The following is a 26,237-nucleotide window of genomic DNA, read 5'->3' on the forward strand; positions in this document are numbered from 1 at the left end:
CTATCTTATATATCGAAAGGCCGAGTCCTCTCTTACACCAAGTGTTAAATAAAGAATCTATTAACCGAAAATAGTATGTGAAAATTTACAACCCTCACTTACAAAACTCCAACCAATGTCGTTTAACTTTAATCTTAGCTTACTTACTCTCTTTGTCTTCTTCTAAAGGTCTTTGCACGTACACAAATTTTAGTCGTAACTATAAAGTCATAAGAAAATTGATCAATCACAGTTGATTATTCTTCTGAATTTCAACTGGGATTGGTCAATTTCTTAACTCTTACGCCTTAAGGTCCGAATTCATAGGCCCATATTCTCTTTTGCTTTCAGCATGAACAAAAACATTGAAATTCCAATATTGAACTTTACCGGTTCCGTCATAAGTTAACAGTTACGGCCTCTATAAACCAGCCTTAAATCTGATTGGCTGCATGCTGCATGCCACTTTTAAAAGCCCTTTTATCGATAAAAGAGGATTCAGAATATGGACCATAATAGTTTCTCAAATTTTAAGACTAGAGAATTTCTTAATCTATCCTAAGACCATTTCATTGGTTAAGCTATTCTATTCAACCAATGAAATGGTCGCATTAGGATAGATTTAAGAAATTCTTTAATCTTAAGATTTGAGAAACGACTATGAATTCGAGCCTGCTGCTTTACAATTGTTGTAAAATTAATGAATCTGATTGGCGTATGCTGTTAGATTTAGCCAAAATTAAGAGCATACACTAATTAGATTCACGCATTTTACACAGTTGCAAAGCAGCTTTTCTTCCTGAACGCAGCCAATGATACATGTAAACGTATTAATATTTCATCGTATATTTAAAGGTTGTGTCTCAAATATAATAAATATTAATTTATTTCAAATAAGACTAATACTTACTTTTCTCGAGTATCATTTTATTAAAACATTATTACAACAAAGATTTTAGGTACAACTTATAGTAATAGAAAATGTATTATTATATTATGATAATTGTGAATTGTGCTGTTATAAATTAATTAGTCTTTCTATAGCAAAAATTAAATGCACTTATATAGTCTATATTATTTTCTGTTAGAATTAGATTAGAATGACTTAATATTAGTATTTTTATTTTCAGACAGTTTATAAAACAAAATGTCACTTAACGAATGTGCAGAAATAGATGTTGACGAGCCAGATGAAAATATTGATAATAATGAACTAAAAAAAAATAAAAATCTTATAGTGAGTATTGAAAATTCCACTCGCACTCGAAGTATTGCCAGAGAACATTTTGGCATGCTTAAAAATAGTGAAAAAAGTATTGTAGTAGACAGATTTCACGTATATTGTAAGATGTGTTTTATGCATCCTGATGGACGAAAAATATGTAGATATAAAAAAACAGTTAGTACTGGAAATTTAATTGCCCACTTAACAGAAGAATATAATATAAAATCAACACAGTTATCAAATCAAAGAGCCAACATTAAGAGATTCTTTCATTCTTATGGACAATCTGAACAATCATCCAAATCTTCAAAAATTACAGAGAAAAAAAAAGAGCTAAGTGATAGCATGACTATCTGGTTTTGTAGAGATCTCATTTCGTTTTTTGAAGCTGAAAAAGATGGACTAAAAGACTTTTTAAAAATACATGGTATTATACAAAATGATGTGGATGTGCCACATCCAAGTACATTATCTCGACATTCACTTTCAAGAGTATATAATAATTGCGTATTTACTGTTAAAGCAAAAATAAATGAGGATAATCCAAGTGCAATTTCACTAACCATGGATGCGTGGACTGATAATTATCGTCATATTCCATTTATGACTTTCACTTTACATTGGATATCGCCTACAGAAACACAGTTGAGATCATGTACATTACAAACAAGTTTCTTACCACATCCTCATACGGCAGATAATATTGTTGAAGAATTAAAAAAGGTATTAACAAAATTTAATTTAAACGACAAAATTATAACTTTCGTAACTGATGGAGGAACAAATATGATTAAAGCTGCAAAACTTATGAAAATTGAGAGGGTACCTTGTATTGCACATGGACTCCATAATTTAGTGATGGTAGACACTATTTCTAAATTACCAGAGGTTAATAATTTTATAGTTAAAGCTAGAAGTATTGTAAAAATTCTTGCTTTTAAAACTCAAGATATTGATAAAACAAAAGAAATTATTTAACAAGAGATCATTAATAATATATTAGACAGTGCTGAAAACTTAGAAGAGATTTTAGAAGCTGATGTAAGATTTAATTCCACACTTTTCGAAAATAATAATGAGCATTCATATGCTTAGGGCTTTCCTTCATTTATATCACATTCAGGATTACATAAAGATGTATCAACTAGACACAACAGGAACAGTACACTAGAAATGTTATCGAGTTTACTTAAAAATAAAGGTAAGTTGAACTATGATAAAATTTATATTTATCTGAATGTATTGGCATTATAAATTTGTAAAATATTATTTACAATAAATTTTTCTATTTTACTGTAGAAGATATATATTTAAGTTAATAATGTAAATATTACTAAAAAATTATGTAACTTATGCAATTAATATTTTCCATTTATAATATATAACATGTATAACAATTAAACATATGTGTAACAATTAAATAATTTACATTGGACATATTTATATGTTATGATAATTGAAGTAATTTAAATATTTGATTAAATTAAGAAAACATCTCTTTATTATCTCTTTATTATAATTATAAAACTATATACCATTTTATTATCGTATAATTATAAAACTATACCATTTTACAAACATTAATATTCAAAACTTTATATATTATTATAATAGTTTTTTATTTAAATGTTATAATTTATTTTTTAGAGATAGTGATACGCTGTTTGGAAATGAATAAACGTTATGACGCAATTCTTACAAGCAATGAATGGAAGGAAATCGAGGGTGTAGCAGACTGCTTAATAAGTATTAAAACAGAAATTCTTTCAGGAGTAGAATATCCAACAACCAATCTTGCACTTTTATTTAGGTTTGTAATATATTTTTAAATGAATATAGAAATTTAAAATGAAGAGCAATATCATAAAATGTGTATTGATGTAATGTTCTTATTTAAGTTTAATAGTTTTGTATTTTAACGTCATTAATTTATTTTATATAAGAAAGAAGTTATTAAATGCTACTATATCAACTTTTTCTTTAACTTTTTCAGGGCAGAAGTTGAAAGTAGCATGTATGTAAATGAAGATCATTCGGCTATAGTAAAACTTAAAAAAACTATTTTACAGAATATAAAAAAGCGATTTCCAATTCATGAAACTCATGTTTGTGGAGCACTTCTGGATCCGACACTTTAAAATGTTAGAGGTGTTGCAGAATATCTCATAGACAAACAACAATCTCCAGAAGAATTTTTAAAGTATATGATATATAAAACAATGCCTTCAAGCATTATAGCTGAGCAAGTTAGATAATAATTATCAAATATTCAATTGTATTTATGATATAATTAGATTTTCTAGATGTTTATTTTTGTTTTACAGGTATCTAATAAAAAAAGAAATGATTCTAACAATAAGTCACTTCTTGGAGTTAAGAAATTAAGATTAGAATTGGCTGCAAAACATACAAATATTATTCCTCATGAAGATCCCATTCTTATCGAAATTAAAAAGTATTTACATATTTCAGAATCTATTGAAGATCCCCTACTATGGTGGAATAAAATGAAATTAATGCCAAATTTGTACAAATTGGTATGTTGCATTTATGCTATACCAATTACAAGTTCAGCATCTGAGCGTGCATTTTCTTCTGTAAGTTTACTTATCACGGTAAAACGTCTTGCGTTAAAACCATCAAAAACTAATAAAATATTATTTATTCATGATAATTTTAAATTAATAAAAGATATATATTTAAAATCAGTATCAGTAAAATAAATATAAATGCAACAAATCAATTTGTACCAATTAAAATTAAAATTATAAGTTTCTGTTAGAATTTAATTCTAATAACTTTCTGTTAGGCCCGTTCTACAATGAGTCGTAAGTCGTAAGTCGTAAACAAATTGACCATGGTTGATTGTTTCAAAAATAATCAACCATGATTGGTTAATTTGCCTACGACTTACGACTCATTATAGAACGAGCCTAAGCCGGATCTACATTGGTCGTATCGTAACGTCGCAAATCGTAAGTCGTAGGCAAATTGACCAATCATAGTTGATTATTTTTAGAATAATCGACTGTGGTTGGTCAATTTGCCTACGACTTATGACTTGCGACGTTACGATACGACCAATGTAGATCCGACTTTATGTTCACGTTCAATTTCATTTCAGTTCTTTTTTCTTTATAACAATTTATAACATATTTAAACAATATGAGTGATATATTGTGATATATATTGTTATATATATTACAATATACATTATGAAAATTTATAATATATAAAAGTATTATAATATATGTAAAATTTATAATATATATGAAAATATAATTAAAAAATATAATTATATTTTAATTTTCCAAGCTTATTTATTGAAATATTTTAAAGTTGAGTTTTTTAAAAATGTATTAACGCCGCCGTTTGCCGGCTAAATTATCATTCGCCGATTACGCCGCCGTCGAAAGAGAAAATTTTCGACGAATCTGCCGCCGCCAAATTATTTTGTCTCTAACGCCGCCGCCAATGTGAAATGTAACGGCGCAAGAGTCTAGTTCAGTGCAATACGAGTTCCGTGTCAGTGTAAATCTATCGAATTCACTATAAGTCAGCACTACACTAGAGTAGTGCGACACTCATCGAACATATCATAAGATGTGTACTATAATAGTGCAATATCGAATACGAAGAGTGCAGTATACTGAACAGGGATTGTCAATCAAACACGTTGCACTGAAAACATTTGCACTCAGTACATACACTGTACATACACTAGTGCAGGCGACCGAATTCGCTATATATTTAATAGATCTATGGTTCAGACACCGTCCGCCATATTTATAGAGAACATGCAGCGTGCTTTTTAAAACTTATTATAATTTGAATACAGAATATTAAAAGATTAATAAAATGTTATATCAAAAATTCAATGACGTTTTAATCTTAAAATGAATTATTTTGAAGTTTTCAAATGATTTTTAGATAAAAAAATGTCCAATATATGCTTAGAAAAAAATTTTACTCAAGTAAAAGTATTGCAATACATAATAATATCTAAAAATATGTTTTATAATATTATTAATTGTATTTTATAAAAATGCAAATTTTACTTAATAAATGAATTATAAAAATCATTTGAGAACTTAAAAATAATTTATTTTAAGATTAAAATGTCATTGAATTTTTGATATAACATTTTATTAATTTTTTTAAATATTCTGTATTTATTTATTATTCAAATTATAATAAAAGATTTTATGGCGGATGTCCTAACTCTTATTAGAGGAACTCTTCCACCAGCATTTCGTCATGTTACTGCTCCCAGTTATTCATAAATAAATAACTATAAAATATTTTTTGACAGGTTAAGTATATACTCATACAGTATCGATCATTGCAATTACATTGCAGGAATGTTGCAATATTGCAAATTGCAATGAAACATTACGAAGACATTGCAGAAATGAAATCCACAAAATGCCAGCACAGTTGTTGCAACATAAATATTTTAAAAAAATTTTAAAATCAAAATTCTAAAATTATTTTTAAGTTAAAATGTATGGGAAACATAAAATACAAAAAAATTTGAATTTAAAATAAATGCAATAATACACTGGGCAACAAAATTATCGCAACAATAATTTATACCAAAACTTCACATAACCAGATAATCATAACTCCACGAAAAACTATTTAAAATTTTTTTTTTATTTTGTAGGTTAAAGCCTCTACTTTAAGAAGCATTTATCGGATTTTGAATTTTTCCTTCTGCCTCCCGTCTTCTCAAAAGTAAGGACGTGTTTTGCCTCGGAAAATTTGCACAGTTTGACGTACTTCACAAAGTGGAATGAATTTTTTTCACAAGTAATATAATAATTATTGTAAAATTTGGACTTTTCCTTGTAAATTAAAAAAAAAAATTGAGATCGATACGATTTTTTCGCGGAGTTACGACGTATCAAAGTGACCTATACATTTTTGTGCCTGTTACTGCCAACATTAGCATATGTTTCATTCCTTTCCAATTTACACACACACACGTACGCACGCACACATGTACACGCACGCACGCACGCACGCACGCACGCACGCACGCACGCATGTACACGCACGCACGCACGCACGCACGCACGCACGCACGCACGCACGCACGCACGCACACGCACGCACACGCACGCACGCACGCACGCACGCACGCACGCATGTACACGCACGCACGCACGCACGCACGCACGCATGTACACGCACGCACGCACGCACGCACGCACGCACGCATAGACATATACACATAATGCGCAAAATTCGTGTAAACCTCTCCGTGGTGCGCATCAGATAATGTTAATGACCAGAAGACAGAAGAGAGAAGGAAAAATTCAAAATCTGATAAATGCTTCTTAACCCTTTGAATCACGAATTTTCTAATTGCCAGTGTTTTATAAAATTTGGTATATAAGGGTTTTTGATATCGCTTATAACGAATCCGTTGTCAGATTTACAAAATTCAAGATGGTGGATCCAATATGGCAGACGAAACAATACATTTTATGGAGATTTTCAAAATTTTACTTCCACCATATTGGGTCCCTATATTAAATTTTGGAAATTAAATTTTTTTCCTTTAGATTCAGATTCTACGATCTAAAAAAAACCTTCAGAGAAAAAATTTAAAAAAGAATACAACTGTAACTTTCAATTTAAAACAGAAAATATTGTTTTTTATATATTTTTTATCAAAAAAAAAAAAGGATTTAACAAAAACAACGGTCGAAAATTCTAAAAAAATTCTGAAAAATACTTTAGAGTGTACTAAGATTATAAAAAAATTGCCGTATTTATTGTCATAATAGGTAGAAAATGCATTTTTTCGTAAAAAAGTACTAATTTTGACTGTTTGTTTATGTACGGTATTTTTGCAATTAACAATTAATGACTGTTCATATTTTTACACTTATTGATGTTCTAGAGACTCTGTAGAAACAAAAAATCCGGTATTTGTTGATAAAAAGTAGTTAAAACAATAAAAAACTATGAAAAAAAGGTGGGTCTCTGAGTGACCCGCTGCAATTCAAAGGGTTAAAGTAGAGGCTTTAACTTACAAAATAAAAAAAAATTTTTAAATACAATTTTTCGTGGAGTTATGATTATCTGAAGTTAAGTGAAATTTTGGTATAAATTTTTGTTGCAATAATTTTGTTGCCCAGTGTATTTTAATAAGTTTTTATTTTCACTTAGCACAATTTTCTTTAATATCATTAATTTTTGTAAGATATATTTTATACAAAAATTAAAATTTATGCAGATTAAAATGACTATTTTGTAAATTAAAACAACACGATTTTAGAGATAGGATTTTTTATAGTTAATGCACTACTTTGCAAATACATATACAGCTTTTTACGCCGAACTTAGCCCTTTTACCTCTCTTTTTTTTTAAAAAAGATAATTATTGTCATCTTATATCCCTCTCGAAACCACAGAACTTTTATTTGAGCATTTTTTGATAACTCTTATAGTTTTCGAGATATTTGGATGTCTCAAGTTAAATGGTTCCCTCTATATATGTATAAGAGTAAACAAAAAAATATAAAAACCGCTTAATATTAAAAAAAAGGCATTTTCGGGAGAAAAAATTCCATGTAAAAGTTGTAGTATAATTATTTCATACAAAAATACGAAAGCGACTATATATTTTTTCTTAGAAACATTTATGTTTTCTTTACATCAATCGAATTCTCTCATTATTCTGTAAGTATTAAGATAATAGAAAAATGAATATTTTAAAAGATATTTCATAGTTTATACAAAATTATGTCAATCTAAAATATAAAATATCTCGCAAATTATTTAATTGATTTAATTACTTAAATTTGGCCATCATATCTTTATAACTTTTGACGTAAAAGAATCAATTTATATCAAAAGTTAGGTCTGAATTCATAGTTATTTGTCAAATCTTAAGACTTGAAAATTTCTTAAATCTATCTTAATGCGATCATTTCATTGGTTGAATAGAATAACTCAACCATGAAGTGGTCGCATTAGGATAGATTTGGGAAATTCTAAAGTCTTAAGATTTGAGAAACGACTATGAATTCGGACCTTAGAGTAGTTCCATTTAAAAAAACAAGGTTGACTTGCATAAGCCATTTCCTTGGCACATATACCCGAAGTTAAATTAATGGCATTATCTTACGTTCCTCCTCGAAGTCACAAAACTTCTGTACGAAACATTTTTTAATAGAAATCTTGGTTTTCAAAAAATATCAATTCGTCATTTAAAATGAGGGGACACCTTTTGTAAATTATAAAATAACTCATAGACTATCTCAATTTTTGATCATTATATTCATTATAACCTTTTATATCGAACATTGTAAGGATTTATATAAATATTTTATATTAATTTATGTTAGTTCATAATAATTTATATATAAAAAAATCATAGGAGTTCCATTTAAAATTAGGTTAATCTTTACATGACTTCGGCACGTATACTGAAGATCAAACTAATATCCTTGCTTCCTCTTTCGAGCCAAAAAACTTTTGTCGAAACTTTTTGTTTTGAACTTATATATAAGTGGGGATTATTTTACTTTAAAATTTAAAAAAAATCGAAAACTTTTTAAACATGATTAATATAGCATTCAAGAATTCTGCATACAAAGAGGAAGGACCATGGCAGCGATAATTAACCGTAATGTAGGAAAGAAATCATGATATAACTAAAACAGTGTATATGAAATCTTAGATTGCAACTAATAGATTGCCAATAAATTTGAATTATATATTCAGAAAAAGAATAGTTTTCGTTTGATAGGCAAATTTATCGATAACATTTTTAGTTTAAAAAAAATATAATAGAAATGTTTGTAAAAAGTTATAAAAATAGTCAAACATTTTTTTTGTTAATTTAAAAAAATGTAGCTTCGTCAAGAAAGTAAAAATATAAATTAATGATAAACAAAATTTTTTTTATTAAAAAGATAAAAAGGCAATAGGAGCAAGAAATTTATAGTTAAATTAACGATGTAGAGTAAACCATAAAAAGCATTAATGTGTAAGAAGAAGTATATTAATAATTAATACAAAGAAAAGTTAATTGAACCAATACAAAAGAGTATAAAGCATTAAAAGATAAGCGGCGAACGTTTCTATTCTTGTTCAGATCTTCTTCAGCGCGACGGAATAAGATTGTATAGATATATCGAAATACATAAAGAACGTAAGCAATGTATAATCAACAAATAATAAATAACATAATCGCAAGATAAAAAACTCAAAAATAATATAAAAGGCAGTCAAACTGCAATGAAAATTGATGATAAAAAATTTAAACGAGTCGTTAAATTATAAAAATCAAAATAAAAGTTAACGCTCTCCAACGGTATAAATAATTCAACCAATTTACAATATATAAAACAATTCATGATGTTATTGATAATAAACCAATACTTTAAACTAAAGGAATGACTTTTTTCAATTCTCCTATCAAGTATCTCTCGCAGGTTTCTTGGCTGCGAGACGTACAGTTTACAGGTGATGGAGAAATAAGTCTAATACAAAAAAAAATAACGTCAAATAAATATTTAAATAAAAAACGGTACGTGGTTGACTAAATAATATACAAATAAAAAATGCTTACAGGTAGAAGATTCGCACAACACATGTCAAATTAAATTCTTGGTATCGCACTGATATTAAACATGTAACTCTTACGAAGGTTCGAGCAATAATGAGACAAGAGCAAATCAAATAAATCAAATGAAAAATAAAAATCGTTGGTGAAGTGACATCAAATCTTCGGGAGTTTATTTATAATATCTTCATAAATAGCTGGCAAACAGTCCTGTATCTGTTTGTAGGACTGCTGTGAACTTGGCACACCATACTTAAAAATCTAAAAATTTTTTTAGAGTTCTGACTTTCTTTTGAATAGTTCTAGAGTTCTATATAAAAATTTTAAATAGTTCTGATAATTAAAGACAAACAAATCAAATTCGAGAAAATGGTGTGCCAAGTTCACGCAGCGCACCAAATCATAAAAATCAATTATTTCTTTAGAGTTCTAGTTAGTTTTACAATAGTTCTACAGTTTTATGTCAAATATATCAATAGTTCTGGCCATTAAAAATAAAAAATCGGTATTTGAAAAATCGGGTGAAAAAATATTTACAAGAAAATTATCATTTGGATACTGATTTTTCAAATATCGATTTTTTATTTTTAATGGCCAGAACTATTGATATATTTGACATAAAACTGTAGAACTATTGTAAAACTAACTAGAACTCTAAAGAATTAATTGATTTTTATGATTTGGTGCGCTGGGTGAACTTGGCACACCATTTTCTCGAATTTGATTTGTTTGTCTTTAATCATCAGAACTATTTAAAATTTTTATATAGAACTCTAGAACTATTCAAAAGGAAGCCAGAACTCTAAAAAAATTTTTTAATTTTTAAGTATGGTGTGCCAAGTTCACAGGAGTGTTTGTAGGTTAATACTATTTGTCGTTTAATATATAACATTTCCGATATGAGTCTTTTTACATAACAAGAATATATTTCTATGACAGATTATCGGAAATTGTTTTTCAGCGATGGTAATTTACCGAGGGCCTATGGATTACCTAAAATTGATAAGGACAATTTTCCATTTAGACTGATTGTCTCATCCATTGATAGTCCTTTGTATTGCTTAGCTAGTTTTTTTACACAAAATTATGTATGACAGTTTTCCAAGAATTAAGAACCATGTTACTAACAGTTTTGATCTTGTTAATAACCTTTCTGATGTTTATATTGAGGATGGTTATATGTTAGTCTCTTTTGATGTGATTTCTCTTTTTACTAACATTCCAATTGATTTAATCATAAAAAGTGTATCTAAAAGGTGGCATTTCATTGCAAAGAATTGTGATATTCCTGAATCAGAATTCATGACGGGAATAAACTTAGTTTTAAATTCGACACTTTTTGTTTTTAATAAAAAATTTTACCGACAAACATTTGGTACACCAATGGGCTCCCCCCTCTCTCCAATCATCGCCGATATCGTCCTCCAGGACTTAGAGGAACAAGCATTATTAGCTCTGAATTTTACCTCTCCTGTATATGTTAGATATGTTGACGACATATTGTAGGATATTTTTATCTTTAGTATTGTAATTTTATTTTGTCGGTCTTGATGTGTTATATTCCGTGTTATATTTCGGCCGTTATTCTGTTTTCGACCCTGACAAGGACAGGTATCTGCTGTTTTCTGTATATGTTATGGTTACCGCCGGGTAACGTATAGTCTGTGTTCGTTTTTAAAATTTGTCCGCCGCCGAGCGAAAGTAAGGAGAACCGACGAGAGAGTCTGTGGAGAACAGCGAAAGAGAAAAGAGCACTGAGCGCGAAAAGGAATAGTAAGGAACGAGCGTGCGATTGCGAGTCCTATTTGAGATTTAATTATCTATACACATTATTTAATTAAATAAACCGTTGTTTAACATTAACTATATTATTTCATTATCAATCAATCCTACAATTTTGGGGGCTCGTCCGGGATCGGGCAGGACGGATGTAAAAGTATCGCGAATTCTCGAATTTTCTGGATCGTTTGTAAGACGGAAGACAAAAGTGAGGTGTGTGTGGAAGACGTTTGGAGTCTTCGAGGTTATTCGACTCGCGACGGTTGTGACAGTTTTTCGTTGGTGATAAGGAGAGCGACGGCGGACGACGGAGTTTGGACGTTTTCGGGCATGTCCGATCCTTTGTCCTTCACGGTGGCTGAGTTGAAGGAGAAGCTGAGGTCGCGGGGATTGTCATCGACGGAGTTAAAGTTAGAGCTTGTAAAGCGTCTAGTGGAGGCGGATCCGACCGGTGCTTGGATGGCTAGCGAGGCGGGACGTGACGAGGGCGTCGGGCAGCGACGAGGAGACGAGCCTCACAATTTGGAGGAGGCACTCGAGAGTGACAACTATATACATTTTGAAGCTGGGGCGCCGGAGGATGCACTGCAGCGGCGGAGGCTGAAGATTTATAGACGTAAGAGAGATCTGACGGAGCGCGAACTCGAGTTGGCTCAACGCGAGATAGCGATGCTGCGTGAATATCGACGAATGGATTCTCCCAGTGAGAGAACGAGATCGGCGGCTGGTGGAGGAGGAGAGGTGACTCCTCGCACGCAGGGTATGAGTCTGACGACGATAGATCTGCTGGGTGACTGACGGTGTCTCAAGTGATTTAGACACCTGGAAGAGGCAAGTAAGATTCGTTGTAGCAGCGTATCATGTGGAGGACGACCACGCCAAAATTTTAATCAGCATGAAGCTAAAGAAAAAGGCGGCGGAATGGTTCCATTCCAGATCGGAGCACGTTAGCCTATCTTTCGAATCGATCTTAGAGAGATTGAGATCAATGTTCCAGCGCCGCGAGAGTAAATTGACACTGCGTAGGAGTTTTGAGGGTTGCAGCTGGAAGAGGGACGAGACGTTTCACGATTATCTACACGATAAAATAATTATGGGAAATCGTGTGGCGGTTGACGAGGACGAGTTACTCAAGCATGTGATAGACGGCATCCCGGACGTGGCGACCAGGCGCGCATTCAGGGATTCGCTTCGACGGATTCGCTTCTGAGGGCATTCAAAAGGGTGTCGTTGCAGAATCGCGGTGTAAGCGGCTTATCCTGGCGGGACTGGCGGAGCGGAGGGAGATAGTGGCACCAGGCGGAACGACAGTGGTAGGGGAGGAGTGAGTGCTAAGCGTTGCTTTATATGCGGTGTGCGGGAACATTTTAGCGCGGAATGTCCGACCAGAAATCTCGGAACGAAGTGTTACGAGTGCGGCGAATATAGACACATTGCGTCGAAATATCTAAAAAGAAACAGCGGATCAAGAAAACCTGTTGCCGCGATTTCTCAGATAAATTGTAAAAAATATATGAAGAACGTGTCGATAGGCGGTCGAATCATTTCTGCCCTGATAGATACGGGAAGCGATATTTCGATAATGCGGGCAACCGAATATACAACGTTAGGAGCGCCGAAGTTGCGAGCGTCGGAGACAGAGTTTTGTGGAGTGGGCGGATTTTGGGCGACGGCTTCGGGAGAATTTCGGACGCGGATTACAATCGACGATTGTGAATACTGAATACTTGTTCGCGTTGTTCCGGACAACGTTTTGCAATACGGATTGCTTTTCGGTGCAGATTTTTTAAATACTGTTGAAATTAATTTTAGAAAAGATTCGATTTCGATTAAGCCAATTTGCGAAGATAGGTTAATGGTGAGACACGTCCGGAAATATTTGCAATTGATATATCAAATTCAAGCGCGATAGATGTATGCAACGTGAGGGACCCCGAGCACAGACGCGTTATAACAAGCTTAGTCGAAGATTATAAACCAGTTAAGACAAGAGAGACCGAAATAAAGATGACGATAATATTGAAAGATGACGAGTCGGTGTATCAAAGGGCGAAACATTATCACAGTCCGAGAGAGACATAGTTAATGCGCAGGTCGACGAGTGGGTGAGGCAGGGGATAGTCCGACCGTCTACTTCTGATTTTGCAAGTCCGGTCGTTCTTGTGAAGAAGAAGGATAGGTCTAGTAAGCTATGTGGATTATCGATTACTTAATAGAAAAATAATTAGGAATCGATACCCACACCTTTGATCGAGGATCAAAATAGACCGATTACAGGATGCTAAAGTTTTTAGCACCCTTGATCTAAAGAACGGCTTCTTCCACGTGCGTATTGACGACGCCTGTATAAAGTATACACCGTTCATCGTGCCTGATGGTCAATATGAGTTTCTTAGAGTCCCGTTCGGTCTGTGTAATTCTCCGTCAGTTTTCCAAAGGTTCGTCAACGAAATTTTCAAAGATTTAGTAAAGCAAAAGATTATTTTAATTTATATGGACGATTTAATTGTGTTGTCTGAAAACAAGAATAATGGGTTAAAAAATCTCAAAGTAGTATTAAACGTCGCGAGTCAAGCTGGATTGACGATCAATTGGAAAAAGTGCAATTTTTTGCAGCGTAAAGTGGAGTTCCTCGGACATGTAATCGAGCGTGGGGCGATACGTCCGTCTGAGCGGAAGATCGAGGCGGTTATGTGTTTTCCGGAGCCGCGAGATATCCGACGGGTGCAGGCTTTCTTAGACTTGAGTGGTTATTTCCACAAATTCATACCGAAATACAGCTTAATTGCGCGACCGTTGTCAAATTTGTTGAGAGCCAGTGTCAAGTTTCATTTTGGTGCGCCCGAGAAAGACGCATTCGAACGATTGAAGATTATGCTGAGCGAACGCCCGGTGTTAAATTTGTACCGCTTAGGCGCGAAAACTCCACTCAGACGCGTCCGTACATGGTTACGGAGCGATCCTTTTACAAAAGGACAATGAGGATCAGTTAATGCATATATTACGCGAGCGGAAAGACGACTCCGGCGGAGGAGAAGTATACGAGTTACGAATTGGAGGTGCTTGCAATAATTAAAGCTCTTAAGCGATTTCGCGTATATTTATTAAAAATAGATTTTAAGATATTGACGGATTGCCGAGCGTTCACCTTGACAATGTCAAAAAAAGATCTGTGCGTGCGAGTGGCTAGGTGGGCTCTCCTGCTGGAGGAATTTCAATACGTCATGGTGCACCGGCCGGGAAAGAGTATGATTCATGTTGACGCTCTTAGTCGGAGCCCTTTACCGCATTGTTTGATGGTGAGCGAATGTGAGGAGGGATTGTTAGCGCGAATAAGAAAAGCGCAAAGGGAGAATTATAATTTAAAAAAGATTTTCGATGTGATTGAGCGTGCGGAACCGAGCGACTGCGTGATGCGAAACGGAGTTTTGTATAAAAGTGGCGACGGCGATGTTCGCGTGATTATTCCTAGGGCCATGCGGCGACAGATGATACGAAGGGCTCACAAACAGGGACATTTCGGCGTGGGTAAAATGGAGGCGCTGTTGAAGAGAAATTATTGGATTCTGGGTCTACGCGCTGAGGTCGAAAGGGTCATAGGAAGTTGCGTCGTCTGCATTTTAGCTGAGCGCAAGCAAGGGAAACAAGAATGTTTTCTGCATCCGATCGAGAAGGGCAGCGTACCGCTGGATACATTTCATGTGGATTTCTTGGGCCCGTTGCCATCGACCAAGAAAAAATATGCACATATTTTCGCTGTGATAGACGGATTCTCAAAATTTGTTTGGTTGTATGCAGTCAGATCAACAAGCGCTATGGATGCAATTGAGCGGTTGAAAAAGCAATCGTATGTATTCGGCAATCCGAGAAGGATTGTGTCCGACAGAGGATCTGCATTTACGTCGAGGAGTATTGTCGATCCGAAGACATTAGTCATCAGTTGATTGCGGTAGGAATACCGCGGGCGAATGGCCAAATCGAGCGAGTAAACCGCACCCTTATACCATTGCTAACCAAATTATCGGTGCCGAGACCGTGTGAATGGCATAAACACTTGAATGCTGCACAATTATATTTAAACGTGACCCTGCAAAGAAGCATTGGAATGGCGCCTTTTCCCGTGCTTTTGGGCATGGACGCGCGTATTCGAGACGACCCTGATATAGTGGGACTTCTGCAAAACGAGGCGATTGCTTCGTTTGATGACGATAGAAAACAGTTGAGAGAGCAAGCTCGGAAGAACATCGAGAGAATCCAGCGGGAGAATAAGGCGATTTACGACAAGAAAAGGAAGAAGCCGTCTATTTATCGCGAAGGAGATCTTGTGGCGATAAAACGCACGCAACAGGACCCAGGACTTAAGTTGGCACACAAATACTTTGGGCCATATGAAGTAATTAAGGCCTTGCACAACCATCGTTATGTCGTGCGTAAGCTGGGCGAACACGAGGGGCCGTTGCGGACATCTACTGCAGCCGACTGCATGAAACCTTGGATTGACGACGACGACGATATTGAGGACGTGTCGGAAGAAGAACAAGATGAGAGAACGAGCGAGCGGTCGGGGCGACCACTCGGTCAGAATGGCCGAGTGTAGGATATTTTTATCTTTAGCATTGTAATTTTATTTTATCGGTCTTGATGTGTTATATTCCGTGTTATATTTCGACCGTTATTCTGTTTTTGACTCTGACAAGGTATCCGCTGTTTTCTGTATATTTTATAATTGCCGCCGGGTAACGTATAGTCTGTGTTCGTTTTCAAAATTCGTCCGTCACCAAGCGAAAGTAAGCAGAACCGACGAGAGAGTCTGCGGAGAACAGCGAGAGAGAAAAGAGCACTGAGCGCGAAAAGGGATAGTAAGGAACGAGCGCGCGATTGCGAGTCTTGTTCGAGACCTAATTATCGACACACATTATTTAATTGAATAAACCATTGTTTAACATTAACTATATTATATCAATTAATTAATCCTACAATATTATTATCGGTACCTTTTAATTTTATTAACCAGACACTAACTATTTTTAATTCATTTCACAACAGATTACAATTTACAGTGGAAATCAGTGACAATAACAAACTAAACTTTTTAGATGTAATCTAAAAAGTTTAGTTTGTTATTGTCACTGATTTCCACTCTCTCATTTTAGAAAATAATTATTTACTTTTTGACTGGTACCACAAGAATACCTTTTTTGGTAGATATTTAAATTTTCATTCTCAGCATCCTATTAGTCAAAAATGAGGTACAATAATAGGCTTAACTGATAGAGCATTTTTATTATCACATCCAAAATTTCATGAAAAGAATTTTGAGCTTGTGATAAATATTTTGATTGATAACTGTTATCCTGTTGATTTCATTTTTAAAACAATGAATAGATTAAGGTTTTTAATTAAAAAAGGAACAACTTACAATGAAATTCCAGCCTCTCAAAATACCTCGTTTTTTACAATTCCTTTTTTAACCTTGTTAACTGAACAGATGAAGAGCATACTAAAACTTTGATATTAAAGTAGCTTGTTATAGTATGAACAAAATTAATAAATTCATTAAAATTCACAAAAATCTGATCCCAAGTTCCTTGCAAACAAACGTTAAAATTAATTGTGCGGACTGTGATGCGTCATATGTTGGTCAAACGAGTCGAAAGTGAAAAACTAGAATAAATGAACATAGGACCAACATTAAGAGGAATAATATTAACAAATCGGTCATTACTAACCACCGCTTGTTTTTTTAATCATGATTTTAACTGGGATGAGGTGGAAATTCTAGATAATAAGCCTTATTATGTAAAGAGATTGATATTGGAAATGTTATATATTAAACGACAAACAAACAGTATTAACCTACAAACAGATACAGAATGTTCGCCAGCTATTTATGAAGCTTATTTATGAAGATATTATAAACAAACTCCCGAAGATTTAATGTCACCTCACCAACGGTTTTTATTTTTCATTTGATTTATTTGATTTGTTCTTGTCTCATTATTGCTCGAACCTTCGTAAGAGTTACATGTTTAATATCAGTGCGGTACCAAGAATTTAATTTGACAAGTGTTGTGCGAATCTTTTACCTGTAAGCTTTTTTTATTTGTATATTATTTAGTCAACCACGTACGGTTTATTATTTAAATATTTATTTGACGTTATTTTTTTTGTATTAGACTTATTTCTCCATCACCTGTAAACTGTACGTCTCGCGGCCAAGAAACCTGCGAGAGATACTTGATAGGAGAATTGAAAAAAGTCATTCCTTTAGTTTAAAGTATTGGTTTATTATCAATAACATCATGAATTGTTTTATATATTGTAAATTGGTTGAATTATTTATACCGTTGGAGAGCGTTAACTTTTATTTTGATTTTTATAATTTAACGACTCGTTTAAATTTTTTATCATCAATTTTTATTGCAGTTTGACTGCCTTTTATATTATTTTTGAGTTTTTTATCTTGCGATTATGTTATTTATTATTTGTTAATTATACATTGCTTGCGTTCTTTATGTATTTCGATATCTATACAATCTTATTCCGTCGCGCTGAAGAAGATCCAAACAAGGATCGAAACGTTCGCCGCTTATCTCTTAATTCTTTATACTCTTTTGTATTGGTTCAATTAACTTTTCTTTGTATTAATTACACAGGACCACAAAAAAAAATGGGTCGGAAATTTACATTGACCGGATATGGTGTCTGGCAAGGATTTTGGGTCGCTGAATCCGAATCTGGAAGCCATTTTGCCCTAACTCATCCTGGATTTCGGTTAGGTAAAAAAAAGTAAAAAAAATACCTCAAAAATATTTATTTCTACCAGATTGGCGGGGATGCGGATTTTTTGCAATTCTCTTTCATATCACCGAAAAATATACTATTCTTACTTTGAAAAGTGCAATTGCACACTTGCCGTGTCATTTTTTTAGACAGAAATTTATCAAGATTCGCACAGATGCAAATTCGAATATATATTGACATACCAAATCCTATATACGGAAATCCAGGATGAGTTAGGGCAAAATGGTTTCTAAATTCGGATTCAGCGACCCAAAATCTTTGCCAGACACCATGTCCGGTCAATGTAAATTTCTGACCCATTTTTTTTGTCCTGTGTTATTAATATACTTCTTCCTACACATTAATGCTTTTTATGGTTTAGTCTACACCGTTAATTTAACTATAAACTTCTTGCTCCTATTGCCTTTTTATCTTTTTAGTTATTATTAAGGAGCTCATATTTAATTTATAAAATTTTTTTTGTTTGTTTTAGAAAAACTAAAAAGCGAATTCATGTATACTATTTATCCGTGCACGGAGAGACAGATTTTAAACGCATTTCACGAAAATATTAATATTTGTTAATGAAGTTATGAATATAGAAAGCTTAAGGTATGTTCCAATAAACTGCAAAATATGAAATTGGATTTTTACTTTTCTATCAATCCATCCTAAAAAAATTTCCAATATTCTTTTCAGGCTAATTAAAGTAAAATGAACTCTTTAAACTTAAGGGTTTTGAAATATTCCAATGAATTGATTAAAATGAGCTATATACATATACACATACACAGGGTTGGGAAGTAACGCGTTACTTGTAACGTCGTTACCGTTACTTTTTTTCGGTAACTGTAACGGTAACGGCGTTACAAATTTTATTTGTAACAAAAAAAGTAACTTCGTTATATTTTTTGTTAGTATCTTCTACTGTAGCTTTTTGTTCTTCTTGCAATCCGCGCTTCCTGATATGATGGCGCTACTATCACCACTGCATTTTTTTACTCGTTACTATACGTCTCTCATACACTGCTTGATACACTGCGTTTTTGTTAACCGTTCCTAATAAACCTGCTTTTACGAATCTATTCGAATCTTATTTTTAAACAAAGGCCCTAACATTTTTCGATAACGAGTAACGAAATTAAGAGTTACTTTTATCGTTACTTTCCAGACAACACATATCTTTAAAAATGCTTAAAAGACAGCTTAAAGAGGTCTTATTATTTTTTAAATATCTTTTGACCTTTCTGTGTAGTCTAGAATTTTTTTCAAATATACTTGAATATACTATACTTTTTCGAATATAATTTTCAAATAAAGCAACAGATATTTTTCGTTTCATGCATATGCGAGCATTTTATATGGTACATGTAACATATACTATAGATACTTGTACGCATATCCGTGAAATAGAACTTAAGATTGATAAGAATTTTGAAACTATATCACATACTTAGAAACTGCTGGCATCTCTTTCTACTATCTGTCTACTGTGTAAAAAAACATTTAAGTAGACAGATAATTCAATGATTAGTCAAGAATTCGATGTTATAAAAATTATCGTATCGTATTAGAATTTTAAAATAAAAAAAATTGAAAAGATGTGAAGAAAGCGATTTTAACCATATATTTACTAATTTATTGGAAGTAAACTAACAATAAAAAAATTATTTTATTTACATTTACCAAATCTAAAAGTGTTTAAGAAAGCTTGTTTACACTTTTTTTTTCAAAAGTTTCTCTTATTTAAAATAATTTATTATTATCAAAATTATTACATACTTTATATCAATAGCAATATCACTATCAAAAAATTATATTATTTTGGTTACTTTACTGTAAAATAATGTTCAAAAATTTTTAATGCTTAGTGTAAAAATTTGATCTTGTATTAAAAAAATTTTTATATACAGTTTGTATTGTATACAAAAAAAGTAACGGAAATTGTAACGATTCGTTACTTTTTGAGTAACGGTAACGGTAACGAGTTACTTTTTAAAATTAGTAACGAGTAACGGTAACGAGTTACTTTTTGGAAAAAAGAACGATAACGGTAACGAGTCACTTTTATAAAGTAACTTTCCCAACTCTGCATATACATATATAGATTGTATGTCTGTTTATACAAGATGTATTACATGAAGTAATACAAAGGGGCTTTTAAATGATAGACAAAAAACCGCCGCCAATCTTTTTAAAAAATGATATCTCATTTTTTAAAATAGAAAATATATAAATTTCTGCATTTATTACTGATGTTGAGAAAATTTCTTATATATCAAATTTGCTTATAAACACTTCATTAAAGCATTTATCAACATATTTGTTACTCCGATTGGTTTAGTTTAACAGAAGAATAGTTTCAATGAAATGTGAAATAGATTTCTTAGATGACGACATATATGTAATTAATATTACAGGCAAATACCAAAAAAATGTTTAACAAAATATTAAAAAGTAACAAATATATTTAAAAGTAAATAGACAACATTTTAATAATTATTATAACATTTATTAGGAAATGAATAAAATAATTTTGTATTAACATCCATGTGATTTTCAAATTACTAAAAACTATTTTTTATCATAAACTATATATACATATATATATATATATATATATATATATATATATATATGTATATGTATGTAAAATATATATAAAAAAATTTTAAGTAAATGTTGTAATATTAAAAAACAATGCATTTAAAAATAGCAGAAAACATGCTATTCCACGAAAAAAAAGAGATATTGACTAGCTTTCAGAGATTGACGCCGGTATCTGTCATTTAAAAGACCAGCAAGATATAAATACTATAAAAATTTTTTTTACCATCTTTAACAATTTGGAAATAATATTTGGAGATAATACTTTGTAACTAAAACACTCTATATGAGATACACCTTTTATTATACAGGGTTGGCCATTTTAATCTATGCACCCAAATTTCTTTGTACCTAAGACAGATACGGAAAAATGGTTCAGACAAAAGTTGTATGGTTTCGAGGGGGCCATAAGATGGTACCATTGGTTTGACCTTGAAAAGTCATTTGAAGGTCACGTGAAGGTCACTCCACGTTCTTTAAATGGAACACCCTATATATTTTTACATATTCTTGTAGCTCATCTCGAGAGCTTTCCAAAACACTTATGACAAAGTATTTTTCATTAAGTATTTTTTGAGTTATAAGGCTTCAAAGTTGCAGTATTTTGACATAAAATACAAGATATCTCGTAAAATATTCATTTTTTGATTATCTTACTCTAATACTTTTATGCACAGAATAATGAGACGAATCAATTGGTGTAAAGAAAACACATAATTATGTTAAAGTAAAAATCTGAATTTGCAACTAACAGTTACACATTTTTACTTTAACATAATTATGTGTTTTCTTTACACCAATTGATTCGTCTCATTATTCTATGCATAAAAGTATTAGAGTAAGATAATCAAAAAATGAATATTTTACGAGATATCTTGTATTTTATGTCAAAATACTGCAACTTTGAAGCCTTATAACTCAAAAAATACTTAATGAAAAATACTTTGTCATAAGTGTTTTGGAACGCTCTCGAGATGAGCTACAAGAATATGTAAAAGTATATAGGGTGTTCTATTTAAAAAACTTGAAGTGACCTTCACGTGACCTTCAAATGACTTTTCAAGGTCAAACCAATGGTACCATCTTATGACCCCCTCGAAACCATACAACTTTTTTTGTCTGAACCATTTTTCCGTATCTGTCTTAGGTACAAAGAAATTTGGATGCATAGATTAAAATAGCCCATCCTGTATATATAAAATTAATATACAATAGACATTTTCATACAAAAGTAACCCAAATAGCAAAATGCAGTATGTCGACAGTATGATAGTAGGAGATACATTCGATTTCTGAGGATATTTTGCCACTGTAGCGTAACATCATGTTATGCTCAGTTCTTAACTTCATTTTTACTTACATATTGTGCCAACATTCGATATGTAAATTTTACTATTTTATACTAAAAACGTTTGCTTTTAATTTTTGTATTTTTCGTAGCATATCATGACGCATTTTGGTTTTTTACTGCATTTCTGTCATGTTTTGACATTAAAACAGTAAATTACTTTTCGGCTGCTGCCGGAACTTTGTTAACATAATATTTGACATATATTTGATACATACTCTTGGGAGATTTAGCTATCTGGGTAAGACAATGCTGTAATTATTATATGTAATATATTATATGTAATATGTGTTTTTTATGTGCTGTTTTCTTTATATCCTAGTTTTGTAAAATGTTTAAAAAGTGATGAAAGATAGAAAAATGAAATTTTAATAACGTTAAATATTATATTAGTAAGCTATGAAAATTATATAAAGCAAGGACAGTGCAGTACTCACACACTGTAAAGACTGTTTAATATGCTGCCGAGCCTTGGCGACTTCATTGGCTAAACTTCCAACAGCAGGCAAGATTGGGCAAGTAGACTGTTGAACTCCCTGCATCCACCACTGAGATTAAAGTAAGCTCTCACACCATAGATTGATTATTTCAAAATAATTACATGCCGTATATCTCCACTTATGTTTGCATTATAACAAAAAGATGCAAATATATAAATGCATTATGAAAATAAATATTGAAATGTTTTTGCTTTTTTAAAATGTTTTCTTTCTTTATTTTTATCAAAATTAGTATAATTGAATTAAAAGCAATTATGCTATAAAAAAGTACTCTTTTTACAATAAAAATGTACTAAATTATTAAATGTATTAAATTTTATTATTAATTTTATTATGTATATACGCAAATGGTATATGTATACAGGATGTTCCATTCTAGTTTGCAACATTCAAATATGAAAAAAATGTTTCAAATAACTACGTTAGTAACGGAGGTGAGATGAATTGATTTTATGGAAAAAAAGAACAAAAATTAAAAAATTACAGTTTTGCTATCGGCTACTAGAATCAATATTTACAAATATAAAAGTTATGCAGTTTATATATGAAAAATAACTGTCACCTCATATCGGTATTACATAAAAGAATATTAATGTACCGTTTGAACTGAATTTGAAAGGTTAATTAAAGAGAATCTATTTTCAGAAAAATCTGTGTACATGATGTGTCCAAGATCATGACACAAGAGTAAAACAGAGCTATAGATTAGTTGACTGAAGCCGTGATAGAAAAATCTCTGCAAATTATTTTCAACCCGATAAAATACGCAATAAAAAATTTTATTTTCAATAGTAAGATGACATAATACGAAAATTGTAGTATTAGATTATCGACAATTTTAGTTCCGCTTAGAGGGCGCTAACCCGTCAGAGTTCGACTATCCTTTTAGGATCCCCTTAAGGGAATCTGCTGCACATTTTTTTCAGGCGAATACATTGCTGCACATTTTTCTTTTTCAAGAAAATACTTTTTATCTAGGCTTCTAAGCTAAAAGTTCACAAATATTCTTTCGTGCAATTCTGAGAGGGAAAAACCTATTTTATTTTATGTGTATAAATTGTAACTTTTATATTAAGTAAATATATTGTTCTATTAGGTTAGAACTCGGTCGTTCGGCTTCTCCTTAATTTTGCATAATCTTTTAAAAATTATGCCAAAATCGCTTAAATTTTTTTAAAATAAAAAAAAATTTGAGTATTAACATATAATTGATTATTGCAAAAATATTTTTTCTTAAAGACAACTATGTATTTTCTTTACACTAATTGATTCCTCTCATTATATTGTGCCTAAAATATTAAGACAAATCATTTCAGAATTAATATTTTATGAGATATTCCAAGATATATAAATGGTTTCATTAAAATGAGACACCCTGTATGTGCACATATAGTGTAACATATATAGAGTGTATCATCATCCATGCCCATGAATTATATAATGTTATTGCTGAATAAAAACTGGTTTAGAAAGGATTGAATCATTTTTTCTGCGATATTAAATAATATGCTAATAAAATTGGCAATGTTAAGTTTTTTAACTAATCTTTTTTATTTGTATTAATTTTTAATTTTTATATAATTTTTTATTAATTTCTAAAAAATTTTTTTATTAATTTTTAATTTTCTTAATAATTTATAATTTTGTTTTATATATATATTTTTTTTAATTAAATTTTTCAGAATATATATGTACATATGATTATTGGAATATAATTGTTTCCATATTTTCAACAATTGTTTATATTAGATATCATATATATTATTTATTTTATATATTATTTATTTTATATATTATACATTATATATTATTTATTTTATATAATTTTTCTTTTAATATTACAATATATATATATATATATATATATATATATATATATATATACATATTTTAGCAAATATATTATAAGAAATAATTTTTTTTAGTTGGTACAACTTTTTAATATCATTATTTTTATAGAAAATTAAGACAATTATTGACTTTTTAGTTAAAATGTTAGTTCAAATGTTAGTTTAAATGTTGTTAAGTTTTCACTTTGAATTAGTATAATCTTTTTACATCATTATTTTTGCGAGATATAATATAGAAAATTAAAACAGTTTCAATCTTTTGTATAACTTCTTAAAATTTTTTAATTAAAATAATTTTATAAGTTTTCATTATTACTTAGTGCAATATTTTTGATATCATTTTTGTAGGATATTTTACATAAAATTAAAATAATTTGTGGAACAGCTTTCTACAGTTTAAAATAACATTATTTTGTGTAGATTAAAATTATACTATTTTAGAAATAGGTCTTTTACAGTTAATAATACACCATTTTGCAAATACATAAACAGTTTTTTACATAGGCCAGTGCCTTTTTTATTTTTTTTTTTTTTAATTTTTAAGGATATCACTCTTTTTTCTATTATGTTAAATATCTTTAAATAAATAAGCAAAAAACCTGTTACTGTTCCTTGTCATATTCCATTAAACAAATACAATACATAACTATTTATTGAATTTTATTTAATAAAACAATTTTAATAATAAAATATGTCAAAATCAAATTCTAACAATACATAATTTCTATTCTTAATAAGTGCAATTTTCTGGTATCATTACTTTCCTAAAAAGAAAATAATAAATATTTAATAAATTCAATAAAATCTACATTATAAATATTTTTTGTACAATATTCTGAATAGACATAAACTTGATGCTTTTTTCTTACCTTATGATACACTCTATATATATATATATATATTAAATTTAATTATGTATATTCTGATTAATTAAATGTATAATTCTGAACAGAAATTGTTAAGCTAATACATGTGGAGATACACATTGTGTAATAGAATTATATTAAATTAGAATATTAACAAGAGTAGCATCATATTTTTTAATGCCAAAATACAATAGTGTATATAGTTTTTCTCTTTACAAAAGACTAAATATATACAAGCAATTTAAATAAGTACAGGGAAAGAAGTCTTATTACTTACTATATCCTACTAGTATATTTTCACAAAAATACGAGGAAATGAATGGAAATAATTATGAATCAACATGCTCTTAAATCAATTTACTGAATACTATGTTATATACATATGTATAAGTATATAAAAAATACTAAGTATTGCCTACAAAAAAAAAAAAAAAAAAAAAAAAAATCAAATTATATCTCTGGATATCTTAATAATAGTAATAATTCAAAATTCATGAGTTCTTGTTAATAGTCAAGTAAGATCAGTAATAATATAATTTGTTTTAAATCATTTAAGTAAGCACTATTTAAGAGAAGATAATATTAAAAATCACAATGTGTTTAGTTTTTAGTAAAATTTCACTAAATATACAGATCAAGTATTATAATTGTTTTCGTAATATAGTACAGGGTAATATAGTATAAACAATTTATTTTTATTGATTCACCTAAATAAT

General features: G+C 30.8%; 1 protein-coding gene and 1 pseudogene across 4 annotated transcripts in view; one reads left to right on the forward strand and one right to left on the reverse strand.

The window, feature by feature from the left end:
• Window positions 1–26,237, reverse strand: part of Eef1delta (elongation factor 1-delta) — a 66,949-nt gene that overhangs the window by 33,915 nt on the left and 6,797 nt on the right. For 2 of the 4 annotated variants that reach the window (XM_072902737.1, XM_072902736.1), the window contains one exon: window positions 22,743–22,841. In XM_072902737.1, coding sequence (XP_072758838.1) covers window positions 22,743–22,841 — 99 coding nt within the window. Of the gene's footprint in view, window positions 1–22,742; window positions 22,854–26,237 lie in introns of all 4 variants that reach the window. The other 2 variants (XM_072902735.1, XM_072902734.1) reach the window with 1 other exon arrangement.
• LOC140671443 (E3 SUMO-protein ligase ZBED1-like) lies at window positions 610–4,009 on the forward strand (annotated as a pseudogene).

This window comes from Anoplolepis gracilipes, chromosome 11 (genome assembly GCF_047496725.1).
Source record: "Anoplolepis gracilipes chromosome 11, ASM4749672v1, whole genome shotgun sequence".
Taxonomy (NCBI): Eukaryota; Metazoa; Arthropoda; class Insecta; order Hymenoptera; family Formicidae; genus Anoplolepis; species Anoplolepis gracilipes.